Genomic DNA, 13,590 nt, shown 5'->3' with positions numbered 1-13,590 from the left:
CATCTGATTAGTGGAATTACTTTTGTTCGGAAAAGTGGGTGGAAGGGGTGTGTTGTTTTTTTTTTTGCAAAAAACAAACAAGATTAAATCTCATAAATTATTCTATGTGTAATCAGAGTATAATATAATCTTAATATATTATCCACTATTATTCATGAGTTATGAAAACGTTGAATTGAATAGAAAAGTTGTTTACAAAAGTGAGAATTCACTTTGGTGATTCTCTTTTGTGGTTATGTTCACCAAAACAAATGCCAGCAAACGACATAAACATAAATTGTAAAAATCCTTTGAAGTGATGAGAACAATTATTCAAAGTAAAAAATGCGTTTTTTATCATAAAAAGTGTGCAGACAAATTATTTGAAGGAGCAGAATTAACATTTACCATTTTAAACTGTACTAAAAAGTGGATTTTAGAGCAAAATTTTCGGAACAATTTATTTAATCTGTAATTAAATTTTTAATATTTTGCAAAGAAATACATATAAGTATGAAATACTGTTGAGCGTTTTGACTAGAAGTGTATTAATTTTTAATCATGAGTGGTGGCATAGCTCCCAGTAAGTCGACCGTGTATGTTTCCAATTTGCCATTCTCATTGACAAACAATGACATTCACAAATTGCTGGAAAGTTATGGAAAAATCGTGAAGTAAGTCTTTATTTTTCAAAATTCTATACATATATTTATGATAATTTTTATTATATCTGAACGTTCAAATGGTATACTGCTCGTAATCATGGCGCAGTTTTTATTTTACATACTTTAAATTCACATGTAATAAGCTGAAGTTTTTATAATTACTACCAGTTTCAAATTTCCATTTTCTAATTTCAGAGTTACTGTTGTGAAAGATAAATCAACCCGAAGGAGCAAAGGTGTAGCCTTCGTTCTTTTTTTAAAGCCTGAAGAAGCCACCTCGTGTGCTGATTGTTTAAATAATACAAAGGTAATTTAATTCCATACCAACCATTTTTTTAACTAACCATTAGCCTTAATTTTTGAAAAATTCTTAATTAAATGAGAAATTAATATCGGTATTTGATTAAATAATTATTTACTTTCATTTTTAACTTTCATTCCTTTTCACAAGATCATTCAAGATTGAATTCTAACTTTAATGTTCCAGATCGGTGGTCGCACAATACGAAGTTCGATTGCAGTGGACAATGGTCGAAGTACGGAATTTATACGTCGCAGAGAATATCCAGACAAATCTCGTTGTTATGAATGCGGTGAGGAAGGACATTTGTCTTACCAATGCACCGCTAATACTCTTGGTGCTCGAACTCCCCCTCCAAAGAAAGTTCGAAAGAGGAATCCAAAATCCAAAAGCAGTTCAGGGACGGTCGATAACAGTTTTTATGACAGCGACAGCGACGAAGGAGTTCGAAAACCGAGAGGCGCCACCAAGGAAGCCATTTCCGAAGAAGACGAAATAGCCGACGATGAAACTTGGGGGGCTTGTATCAGACTCGAAGTAAGAATTATTTTTATAAAGTTATCTCTGAAGTCTTCAAATAAAATTCAAATTTTTAAATTGGAGCGTTCAATAATGAACAATTACATTAAATATTGAATTATTTGATTTTTAAGGTAAACAACCTCCAAATGAGAATGATTAACAATTTCATTTCCTTTCAAAATAAAAGCCATTAAAATTCAAGACTACATTTTAACATTTTTAATGTTTTTTGACTATATAATTAAAAATGAAGGTATCCTTAACAATTAGGTCGTTCATATTTAAGCTATTAAAATGAAACTATGTTTTAATTAGGCATTCAAAACATTCATCATCAATTTAAATTTTTCAGCAAGAGAAAATAGAGTTGGAAAAATATAGGCAGAAAGTTGCGACGGGAAAATACGACGAGCCCGAGGATGGACCAAAAGAAGGATCGACTAAGAGAAAACGTTTCAAAAAAAGTAATTACTTCGGCTCTGATGAAGATGAGGAAGCATGTGATGACTGATATAATCTCTTTGCAATACTTGTATTTAAATACTTAAATATTAAAATTGTGCATATCATTTTTTCATTAATTAAAAAAAAAAATCTTCAATATCTTGGGCTTGTAATCGAAATTACCCAGGTACACTGAAATCAAGGGTACTAAAGGTTGGTATCAAAAATTTTATTAAAAAATCTTAATTTTTATGAGTAAAGTTAAGAAAACAAAATATGTACATTAGACACTTTGATTTACGCAAATAAAAACTCGTACACAATCTTTCCACTTTAAAATTTAACGGAGAGAAAATAATAAATTAATATGGACATTACTGTGACAAAAACAATCACTATCTTTTGCATTAACATAAAGATTGCTCTCTCCCTCTCTTTGTTCTTATTCACTCAAATCAGCTACAAATTACGACTTTTATCATAGCTTAAAGCAGTCGCGACGTAATTTGTGAATCCCTGGTAATAACCATTCTTTTTCAGGTGCTTCCGCCACTTGAGTTTTTACTGCGTATTTAATCACACCTTTGGAATTGCGTGAGGAATTTTCAGAGTTTATTCTGTCTAGAATGCCGAGCCTTTCTAAAATCTCGCCTGAAAAAAGAAAAACTGGTCAATAATCGAACAAATTAGACAAAGCAAGAGAATTGGGTCTACAAAAAAGTGTTTCTTAGCCTATAAAGAAGCAACTAAGTCGTTTAAAACTTCTGATATACAAAGTTCCCCTTTTTGAAAAAAGTACGACGTACGGACTTTAAAAATAACGTTAAATCATTTCAATAATTATCTAAAACGAGGGCCTGACCTTATCGCCTTTTGAATGTACACTAGAGTTCAAGTTTCCAAACACCTCAAAAGATTTCTTAAGGTTTTACAAAGATTTCCATAAACTTGAAGGATTTCAATGATTTTTCAAAAACTTTAAAGATTTCAGAAAGATTAAAAAAATATTCATAGATTTAAAATGACTTTGCAAAGATTTCAAAAACACTTTCACAAAAATTTCTGAGATTTCACGATTAAAAAATGTCCAGATTTAAAATATTTCGCACAGATTTCTGAAAGATTAAAAATATTTCAATAATTTCACAAAAATTAAACAAGACTACACAAAGATTTTAAAAGTAACAAAGACCTCAATGATTTCCGTAAATTTCATACGGATTTACAAATATTTTAAAAGATTTTAGTAAGATTAAAATGATTTCACAAAGATTTACAAAGAGAAAACATGTGTTAGAAAATTCCCATAGAAAAAAATGTTCTAAAAGATTTGGAATATCTTACAGACTTCTAAGACTACAAAGTTTTTTTTATAGATTTTAAAGATTTAAAATGATTTTTTCCAAAGATTAAACAAAGATTTCAGTAAGATTTAAAAAATGGCACAAAGTCTTCAAAGATTTCACGAAGATTTTACAGATGTTTAAGATCTTACAAAGATTTGCATCAATGTCAAAGATTAAAAATGTTTTAAATGATTTTGAAGATTTTATAGATTTCGCAAGGATTTCAAAATATAAAAAAAAACGTCCAGATTTCAAATATTTTGTAAAGATATCTGAAAAATGTAAAAAAATTCACAAAAGTTTCCAAGATTTAACAGATTTCAATGATTTCAAAAGATTCAACATTTTTCAAACAAAAATATTTCGAAGATTTCACAAAGTTTTCATACATTTCGAAGATTTTAAACAGATTTTATAAGCTGAAAAAAATTGTTAATGATTTCCACAGATTTAGAACGATCTCACTAACATACTAAAATATTTGTCAGATTTCACATAAATTTCAATGATTTCTTTGTTAACGCAACGATTTCAAGATGTCACAAATTTATCAGTAAGATTTAGAATATTTCAAACGATTGAAAATGTTTTAAAAGACTGCTATAGATTTAAAACGACTTCAGAAACATTGAAGAGATTTCAATGATTTATAAAACTTTACAGGTTTCATTGATTTCACAAAAATTGAAAAACATTTGTAAGAGATTCCAGTTTTGAAATATTTGACAAAGATTTTTGAAAGATGTTTCAAAGTTTTGACAAAGATTTCAATGATTTCACAAAGGCTTTTAAACCAGATTTCACGAGTGATCAACCCCTAGATCTAAACAATCCAAACTTAAAAGAATCGTACGTTCGTTTTCGTGAAGCTTCAGGTCCTTAGAGTTTTTGACACAATCTATTAACAGGTAGAAAGCATTTTCCATGTCAGTTCTTCTCAAAACATAGTCGGGCTCGCGAATCAAAAGGTACGAAAGAAATCGGATTCCTCGTATCATAATGTCTTGCTGCTTAAATTTTAGTTTCTCCCAAAAATCTCCGTCGAGAATGTTTGAATAGTTACTAGAAGTCGAAGACTTCCGGGATTTCGTCTCCAATTCGTCGATGTTTAACCTCGAGGATTCACAAAGGGTTTTTACAGTAAATATGATCAATTGTCCACAGCATTTGCAGGAATCTCTGTACTCTTCTTTCCAAGGCATGACATTCATCGGTAAAGTTGTTTGCATGAAAGAAACTATCGCATGAGCAATGTTTATGATTGTAATTGGATCAACATCAGCAAAGCTCTGCATCTGTCTTAAGTAGATTTCTACTACACAGGTTTTTGGATCTAGATTTGAAAATTTAATCGATTTTTAGTTCACTGATTTCTAAACAGTATCATCTGTATGGATAATCGAATGTTTGATTACTTACCGGGCTTAAAGTACCAGGTTCCATTGCTTGAAGAATGGACTGCTGATCCTGAAATTTTATGCATATTGAACGGTTTTTTTTCTCAAGTACATATATTTTACTCATAAGATTGGTCACTGAAATCTAATCAACAGATTCCCAGTTATTAAATTAAGAACTTCAAGCTTTCAAATTCGAACCGCGAATCATATTTAAAGTTTTGAAAAATGTGGTATTTTTTAATAATCGTGATGACAAGACAAATAGGGGAGACTGGGGCGAGATGAGCATAATTATCAGTTTCAGTGGAATATTTGCAATTTATAGTAGCTTAAAAGCAAATGTAAGTGGTTTTATACATTCTGTGAAACTTCATGTATCAATTCCATAAAAATTCCGATAAAAAAATGGAAATCATGAATTCTGCTCATGTCCCATCTCACTTCATTCTCTGGAGCGAGATGACACACCTTAACTACTTATTATTTTTTGCTGATAGAAGATTATCTTTCGTATTTTTTGTAAAATTTTCAATACATAATTTTGGAAAAAAATTTTAAGTCTGATTGTTTATGGGAATGTGTTTATACATATTTTGAAGTATAAGGGTAATTACTTGTCAATTTAATCAAATTTTTCCTTACGCACTTTAATTTTTATAATTTTAAGTGAGTAAATAAATCATAATCCTTGAGATATTTTTTTCAATGCATGTCTTGAATAAAATCTGCTGCTGAATTAATATTTATTTGAAATAGTACTTCATTTACAACCGATTTCTACAATTTAAAAAAAAAATATAAACTGCTTTGATAAATAAACTTAACGAAAAACCTTAGTTTAATCATATCTATCATTTTCACCAATTCTTTTCGTTTTTAGAATACCATAGAATAACAGGATTCAATCTTTTTTTTTTACCTCATTTAATTTTTGTTTTTGATAGACACAACATAATTCTTTTTGTTATTTCTGAAAAGAAGAGTAACAAAACCCACATTTTTTGAGAAAAAAATCTGTATCTCATTTAACTCCGTATGCTCATCTCGCTTTGATTTCGCCTAAATTTGAATATTTATCCTTTTCTTAAAAACTTGTAGTCACAAGATCTTACATACATTTTTGTCGAAAACCTGATTGGTTGCAACACAGCGTGAATATTACTTTTAAGGACTTTTTTAGGGTTTTTATCAATTAATACCGATTACGAATTTTCTGCACCACCAATTTTGTGAATAAAAATTTCCAAATATAAGTCATTTTATTACTTGATACAACTTATTTCTAAATATTTCTATACATTTTTGATAAAAGATAAGTTTTTATTTGAAAATGATTTTTAATAACGGGAATAAATTCAGTTATTAACATATTGTTGCCATACTATAATTTGTGAACTTTACCACACTTTTAAAGAGATAAGAGAACTTAAATTTTAGACCAAAAATTACCTATACCTACATGGAACAATTAAAAAAATATATGATGTTCGCCATGCTTTTTGTATAGTAAGCGTATATAACTTTAAATATGCGTAACACTAGATGTTACAAACAGTGTGTTCAATTTTGAAAATGATTATAGAAGATTTTAAAGCAAATTTTTTTAATTAGATTAGAATAGATTAGATTAGAATAGTTAAGAAAAAAGACAGACAATTTTAATAAATATAACAAATTTCATTAATTTAATTTAAAATATGTAAGGTTTACAAACAAATGCAAACAAAATGTTTATTTTTGAAGGCTTCGAGACAAAATTTAGAAGCGTTTTAAGAATTTGGAAAGGATTTTAAAAAACAATTTTCTTAAGATTCAAGCAAAAATGTCAAATGATTTTTTATTTTGAAAAATACATTTCGAAACTATATTGAAAAAGATTAAAAAATGTTTCAAATGATTTAGTAAAACTTCTAAAAAGAATGTAAAAGATTTTAAAACAAAAATGTTCTATTTCGAACGATAACAAAATCTTAGAAAAAATTATTTAGAAGTTTTGAAAAGATTCAAACATAATTTTAAACTTCTAATGATTTCAAACAATTTCAAGCAAAGCTTAGATTTTTAAAGATTTTGAACAAAATATTACGATGCAGTTTTTTAATTTTTATTGGTATTAGGGATTCATACTAAAGGCATTGAAAAACTTTGAAGATAATAAAGACATCGAAATTGTTTTAGGTTTTCCATAATATTAGTAAATAGTTTTTTTAGAATAATTAACTGAAGACGGCCGCCATCGCGTGCCGAAATGTCTGAGGGAATTGTCATCTAATTCTATTCATTTTTACTCGACGCCATAAACTACGAAAATATTATTTTGTTTGAATATAATAAGATGTCACAATATATAAAAATACACGTAGGAAAACCTTATGTTAAATGGACTTTATTCTTGCAAACTAGAAATCTGCTAATTGAAATAATATTCAACGATTCCATGCTTGATGAAGAAGTCTGATATACGCACTTTTTTAAAAATACAGTAAATTCTATTCAATTTCAAAACATTCTATTGAGCGCAGACTAATTTACCAAGAATTTCGTGTTAAACTATTAATTAATGCAAACATAAAGTGCTTTTCAATTATTCTTGAACTCCAAGCAATTCTCATTGTTGCAAATATAACATTTCTAAAGCGTCTAAAATTATTATATTCGTTTTTTATTAATAAAAAAATTTGGCAGTTTTCCACTTCTCTAATCAAATGTTCAAGGGAATGTTAGGATTTCTAATTATTATTTTGAAATAAGATATTTAAAATTGTACCATTTCAAAGCAATGGCCAATATCCAACCAAGAATGACTTAATTTCCTTTCAAATATCTACTTTTTACAACAAGAACAAAAAAACAAAGCCCGATGACTTCTTGTTTGTTTTTTACTTTGAAATATCCGTGGAACTATAGACTACCTAAACTAATCGGAAATGCATGTTAATAGAAAAAATGGTCACTTACTTGCACCGACGCAAAGCTTTTCACTAAACCTTGCACAACCACCGAACGTCAGCATCATCTCACTTATCGACTTGAAGCATACAAGCAAGGGCCGAGAAAATACTATTTCTCGAAAAATCTTGAAGACGTAATCTAACCTGAAACATATTTAAAAATAAAAATCTTAGTTCAATTTAATCCGCATTGTTTTTATCATTTATTTCATAATAAAGGCCTTTTTTTCTTCATACAAAAAATACAAATTACCTACCCCATCGAACAAAATCCTGCAGCTTTCTGTGCATTGCTCATTGTCAGTACAATCGCGTTAATAACTCCACTGAAATTATGTGATCTCCTCTATAATTAAATTAGAATTTTTTAAATTTTCAGAACTCTATACAAAAATGAAATTAAAAAAAGGATTTTACCGCCAAACCAATTACAGTAATGAACTCCAGAATCATTTCCAGAAACTCGAAATCACAGTCTTTATTTGTCCAAGAGTTGTAGGTCCGTAATTGCACGCTATAATTTCCATAAGCGACGTCTTCTTCTACTTTCAATCGACTTTTCCCTGTTATATATTCACCGAGATACGTCGAGGACATAACGATGTAGGAAAGAACTGCGAGTGATCTTCTTGTTTCGATTCCTCTTTCCTTCTCATGCCATCTTTTAGCGTCCCAAATACTCTCCGCATGCGAAACAGGGATTTTGTAAGAATCGGAGTGGTACAGGTCATTCATATCTCTTACGTCATCATTTTTCATCGAATTCAGGATTTTCCTTAGTGATGTTAGAGTGTTCAGTAAAAGTTCTCTCGAAGTTGCAACAATCTTGAAGAGGAAAGAAAAATAAAACTTCTTCGAGAAGTTGACCACTTGACTTTTGAGTGCACGCCAAATTCCAAAGTTTTAAAAAGAATTCACAAAGATTTCAAAGATTTAAAAACGTTTCAAAATATTTCTGAAATTTATAAGATTGCAAAGATGTCACAACGGTTTATACACAAGATGTCAAAACTGACCAACCTTACGAACTTATTCAAATTTCATTTAAATCATTTAAAAGTTGAAACATGAGTGCTTCATGAAAATTTATTATTTGAAACTACTGTGGCACTCTGAAATGAAAGCGACGAAAATGTTGACCGCGACCGAAAGCGGCGCAGGCTGTACTTTCAGGCCGAAAATTATTCAAATGGATGGGAAAAGTGTCATAAATGTGATATTTTGTGCTTTTTTAATTAAAAACGGACTTTTTCGAATTTTTTTGCTTTATGATCAAGTTTTCAGGCTTTTAAACTGAAAATGTATCAAGCTTTTTTTGCGATAAACGGGAATAATGGGGTATAAGTGTGTTGTTTTTGGATCAGGCAATGAGCTATTTCGAGAGCAAATTTGCATGAAGGGATGTAATTTTTGCAAAGCATTTTGGTTGAGGATTTTTATTTTTTTATTATTTTTCACATTTTTCAATTAATATTCATAAAACAATTTATTTCAGTTGCTGTCACAACATTTTAAAACACTTTAAAGTCATTACAATTATTTTTAAAGATCGCAATATTTATTGTTCACTCTGAACATAATTAACAAAAAATGTTGCACTATAAGAAAAATTTTTAATTTCAACGAGATAATGAGTAAAAATATGAAATTCGGGAAAATTTTCAAAGCAAATTATTGGTAACAGGAATTTTCAATAATATTAATAAAATAATTAATTAAAGATGTTTTCATAAAAATTTGAACATTTTTTTATTCGTTAAGATTGTTTTTGAAGATTGTCATCTTTTTGTTCACTTTTAAAGTAATTAATAAATAAGTATTATAAAACAAATTTTTTTAATTTCAACGATAGAAAATGAGTAAAATATGCAATTAAACTGTTTTTTAAACGCAAATTATTCGTAACATCAATTTTCAATATGCAGTAGTAAAATAATGTATTAAATTTGTAATAAAAAACTTTGAAAACAGTTTAAATTCATTAAAATTTTTTGTAAATATCGCGATCTTTATGGTTCACTCTGAAAATAATTGACAAAAAAGTGTTGCACTATAAAAAAAATTAAAAATTTTAGCGATATATAGAACAAACATTTCATCCAAATTATACAATTAAACTTGTTTTAACGCAAATTATTAGAAACATAAATTTTTAATTGGTATTAGTAAAATAATGTATTAAATTTGTAATAAAAAACTTTGAAAACAGTTTAAATTCATTAAAATTGTTTTTAAAGGTCGCAATCTTTATTGTTCACTCTGAAAATAATTGACAAAAAAGTGTTGCATTAGAAGAAAAATTGAAAATGTTAGCGAGATATATAGAGTAAAAACGTTATCGAAAATATGCAATTAAACTTTTTTTAATAATTACTTTTTATAACTGCCGTATAACGAAAGAAAGTAAATTATTTATTATTTTCAATAATCATTATATATGCCAATAGAAAGAAAATTCAATGTAAATTTACTATTTTCACAGTTTACAATATTTACTTCTGTTATTATTGGTACTCTGTTAAAAGTGTATTCGTATTTAATCATCAAAATATTCTTTTCTTAACTTTTTATTGGTAATTATCACTTGATTGCATATTTAATATGCTGCAAAACATTTTTTTGAGATAAATATACGAAAAAAACGTATTTGAACAATTAATATAAATTAAATTTGTATTTCCTCATGCTTTTGAATAATTGTTGACCTAAAAGTACAGCTAGCGCCGCCACTAGGCCATTGTCAAATCTCATGTCACATTTATTCTACAGGTTTTATAGGAGAGCCACCCCCCTGTTTTAAACTTATACTTGCCCTGTTGATCGTAGGTACGATTTCCGTCGAGTTTATCTCTTCTCTGGTTTTATTTAACAACCCAGTTAAACTAGGTGAAAAGAATTGAACACTTAGTTGTCTATTATCTACAATGGTTACGATAGGTTTGACTAGCTTAGGATTCTCTGAAAAGTCAAAATTCTTCATTCAAGAAATCGTCATAAATATGTAGAATTATAAATACTAATGCTACAAAGGACTAATATTTACCGAATATCCTGATGGTCTCTTCGTCTTGACAAATCGGTAAATTCATTTTACCTATTTTTTCAACCATATGGACATCCACGATTGGCTTTTCCGGCTCCGACGTTTTAAATATACATTCCGGAATGCCTTCAAGAGGATGTGCTAAAAGTAGAATATTACAAAAAAAAATAATCTTGAGAGAATCAGTGCAAAGAAAATTAATAATTGCACCTCAATTCTATTTACACTCACAGGAAACAGAACTTTTCAGTTTGTGAATAGATTTGTGAAATACTTCGGCCTGAATTCCAATTTCTTTGACTTTAATCTTCTTCGCGGGTGGTCCAGCTCTAACAAAAATGTGGAAAAATGATTTTAACGTAACTGACACTGTATGTTCAATACGGAAATTTAATATCTTATGATTATTATCTTGACCTATTAATAGTTGTGTTTATTCTGTTCCTATGACCAGAATCCGTGTTTACAACGTGCGCTTCGACCAGTTTCACAGATCCTTTCTCCAGAATTTTGCAGTGTGCCATCCATTTATTGACCTCTAAAGCCTGTAAAAAGTTTATATATAAAAAGGAGAAACAAAATACAGAATTCATAGCCTGTCCCTTTTTCATCTAAACATCCTCTTTTTTTTATTTTTGAACCCTGAAAGTCCCCTATTTGGATAATTTTTTCTACATGCCCCCCCCCCCCCAATTTGCTTCAAATTTCGCGGCAAAGTCCTCTATTTTAGATGAAAATAATCCAGAAGTTTCGATCTGGTGTACAATCCTTCCTGAAATATTTGGACTCTTTGTAAAAAATTGCAAAGGCTGCTAAAAATTTCTTCATTGCACCATCTAAAGACTTGATAAATTTCATCATTCTTACAAATATTTATATTTTATTGCAATTTGTATACTTTCTGAAGTCCCTTATTTTTCTCTATTAAGTATCCTATTTTCCCTAAAATACTTTTTAGGATGAATGTAGAACCTGAAAATGTAACTATAACTGGTTTTTATTTAATGGGTAGTTAAAATTATACCTGTAGTCCAAACTTTGTCACTGCTTCTTCTTTTTCTTTCCGAATCGCCAACAATTCCGCCCTGTGTTTAGTTTGTAGTTCCTCCAACATTTTACTTTTCGCCAACTTTTCTTCATTGAGTTTTTGTTGCATTGTCGTCTGCTGTTTCCTTAGAAAAACTTTCTCACCTTCTTTCGTCATTAATTCGTTCAGGAGTTTCTTGTTTTCCTCTTCTAATTCTCTCAACTTTTCTCGATGCGAATCATCTGAAAAAATAGAAAAATTTACATTTAAAGGGGGAAAAATTGTTTATGATTATATGCTAAACTATAAAAATAGAGGAAATAAAGTAAATTCTTTAAGGATTACCAGGTACAACGACGACTGGTTTCTGGAGTCGAAATGTGGAATTCATATTATTCTCCTGCAGCAAATTATTTTCGAAATTTGTGAAATCTGTGCCCTGTGTTGATATAGAAATATTCTCGATTTCGTTTGACAAAACATTAGGATTAAAAGAAATGCCATTTTTTAAAGTTGAGATTATTTGAGAAGGTTTCTTTTCTTGGTAACCTTTTACTGGTTCTTTGACTGGAAGTTTATCTGGTTTTAAAAACTTGTGGTTTGCTGAATTTGACGTCGAAGGTTTGGGAAAAATGGTAACTTTGTTGGGACTTGGGCTGTGACTTTTCTTGCCAAAAGAAGGCACCTGAGGCCAATTAGTGGAAGGTTTTGGAGAAGGCTTTGCAGGAACTGCTGGGATTTCTCTCAAACTTTCATCTTGGGAAATGTTGACTTCCTAGAAAAAAATAAGTATCGCATTTTGTAAATTAATAACGCATGATTCATAATTTCGGGGAGAAATTCTAAGAAAAGCCACAAATTTAAATACAATGTTGGAAGCATTTAAAATTTCAACTAACCTGAGAGTAAGCTTGAGATTCAACATTATCCAATTCCAGCAGATCTTCGTCATTAAGAAAATCATCAGCCCCCCAAGGGTCAAATTCCTGCTTCTTGTTCGTAGATTGTCTACTATTAGTTTTCGGCACACTTTCTACTGTTATGTTAAGCTTCTTCTTCTTCGCCGGCGAATAGAAAAGACTTCCCGGCGAATCCTTTGTATTTCGCTTAGACATTGTCCTTAAAAAAAGGAGACTAATTAGAAATTATGACAATTTTAAACAATAAATAAAATTCTAAAAGCTAATACTAAATATATAAACACGCGTTTCGAATATTAACAGAAAACTTTAAAAACTCCGGTATTTAAATATTTTCTTCACTTCAGGAACTATCAAATACAATATTGAACTATAATCAAATATATCAATCCAAAATAATTACCTAATTTTATTGGAAAACCCTGCAGACAAATCGTTTATCAGCAATTACATTCTATAAAAAGCATTTCCAACGTTATTTATAATATATACTATTAAAGCTATTGAAGACTTAACAGCCTGGTGTTGGCAGTTTGAGGTTAGAAAAAAGATCGAAAGCACCAAAAAGAATACAAGTTTTTACTGCGTTTAAGAATCTTGACACTTATATCTGATAACCAAATTGTTATTAGCAATAAAAATCAAGTGACAATTAATAATTAATTGTTGAAAATTAATAATAGTTGTGACATTGTTTACCTGCGAAATCTTTTGGCTTTTTGGTGACTTCAGAGAACTTCATACAAAGTCTGCGAGCAACATTTTTTATTATGATGTACAATAAACAGATATTATAATGTATATGGAAGAAGGTTCACATTTTTTTTAGTAGGACTTCACATTTCGACCGATAAAAAACGCACAATTGTGTGCGACAAAAAGTAATAAAACTGGCATAAATCGCGTTTTTAGACTGCAGAGCATTAATCTAGGTTAGGTGTGAGGTTACCGCGGTTACCGTCACTACCGTTATATACATAGCATTTCCAATT

At 29.5% G+C, this 13,590-nt stretch overlaps 2 protein-coding genes across 3 annotated transcripts; one reads left to right on the top strand and one right to left on the bottom strand.

Annotated features, from left to right (window-relative positions):
• Window positions 1-41: 41 nt before the first annotated feature.
• LOC117169457 (zinc finger CCHC-type and RNA-binding motif-containing protein 1-like) lies at window positions 42-2,068 on the top strand. Its single transcript, XM_033355840.1, has 4 exons — window positions 42-653; window positions 840-951; window positions 1,132-1,482; window positions 1,820-2,068. Exons 1-4 carry the CDS (start codon window positions 541-543, stop codon window positions 1,976-1,978), a joined length of 735 nt encoding a protein of 244 aa, XP_033211731.1. The 5' UTR covers window positions 42-540; the 3' UTR covers window positions 1,979-2,068.
• Window positions 2,069-2,145: 77 nt separating this feature from the next.
• Window positions 2,146-13,590, bottom strand: LOC117169456. 2 transcript variants are annotated; one of them, XM_033355839.1, is made up of 15 exons: window positions 13,298-13,590; window positions 13,002-13,052; window positions 12,578-12,797; window positions 12,024-12,453; window positions 11,676-11,920; window positions 11,069-11,196; window positions 10,883-10,980; window positions 10,652-10,792; window positions 10,421-10,566; window positions 8,026-8,433; window positions 7,866-7,954; window positions 7,616-7,752; window positions 4,677-4,724; window positions 4,111-4,590; window positions 2,146-2,562 (listed from the first exon to the last, which is right to left on the bottom strand). In XM_033355839.1, exons 3-15 carry the CDS (start codon window positions 12,791-12,793, stop codon window positions 2,390-2,392), a joined length of 2,739 nt encoding a protein of 912 aa, XP_033211730.1. In that variant the 5' UTR covers window positions 12,794-12,797; window positions 13,002-13,052; window positions 13,298-13,590; the 3' UTR covers window positions 2,146-2,389. The 2 variants fall into 2 exon arrangements, with proteins under 2 accessions (XP_033211730.1, XP_033211729.1); XM_033355838.1 differs by lacking the exon at window positions 13,002-13,052.

Source organism: Belonocnema kinseyi, chromosome 3, assembly GCF_010883055.1.
Source record: "Belonocnema kinseyi isolate 2016_QV_RU_SX_M_011 chromosome 3, B_treatae_v1, whole genome shotgun sequence".
Taxonomy (NCBI): Eukaryota; Metazoa; Arthropoda; class Insecta; order Hymenoptera; family Cynipidae; genus Belonocnema; species Belonocnema kinseyi.
Note: the sequence above shows the minus strand (reverse complement) of the source record. Positions and strands in the feature narration are given on the sequence as shown.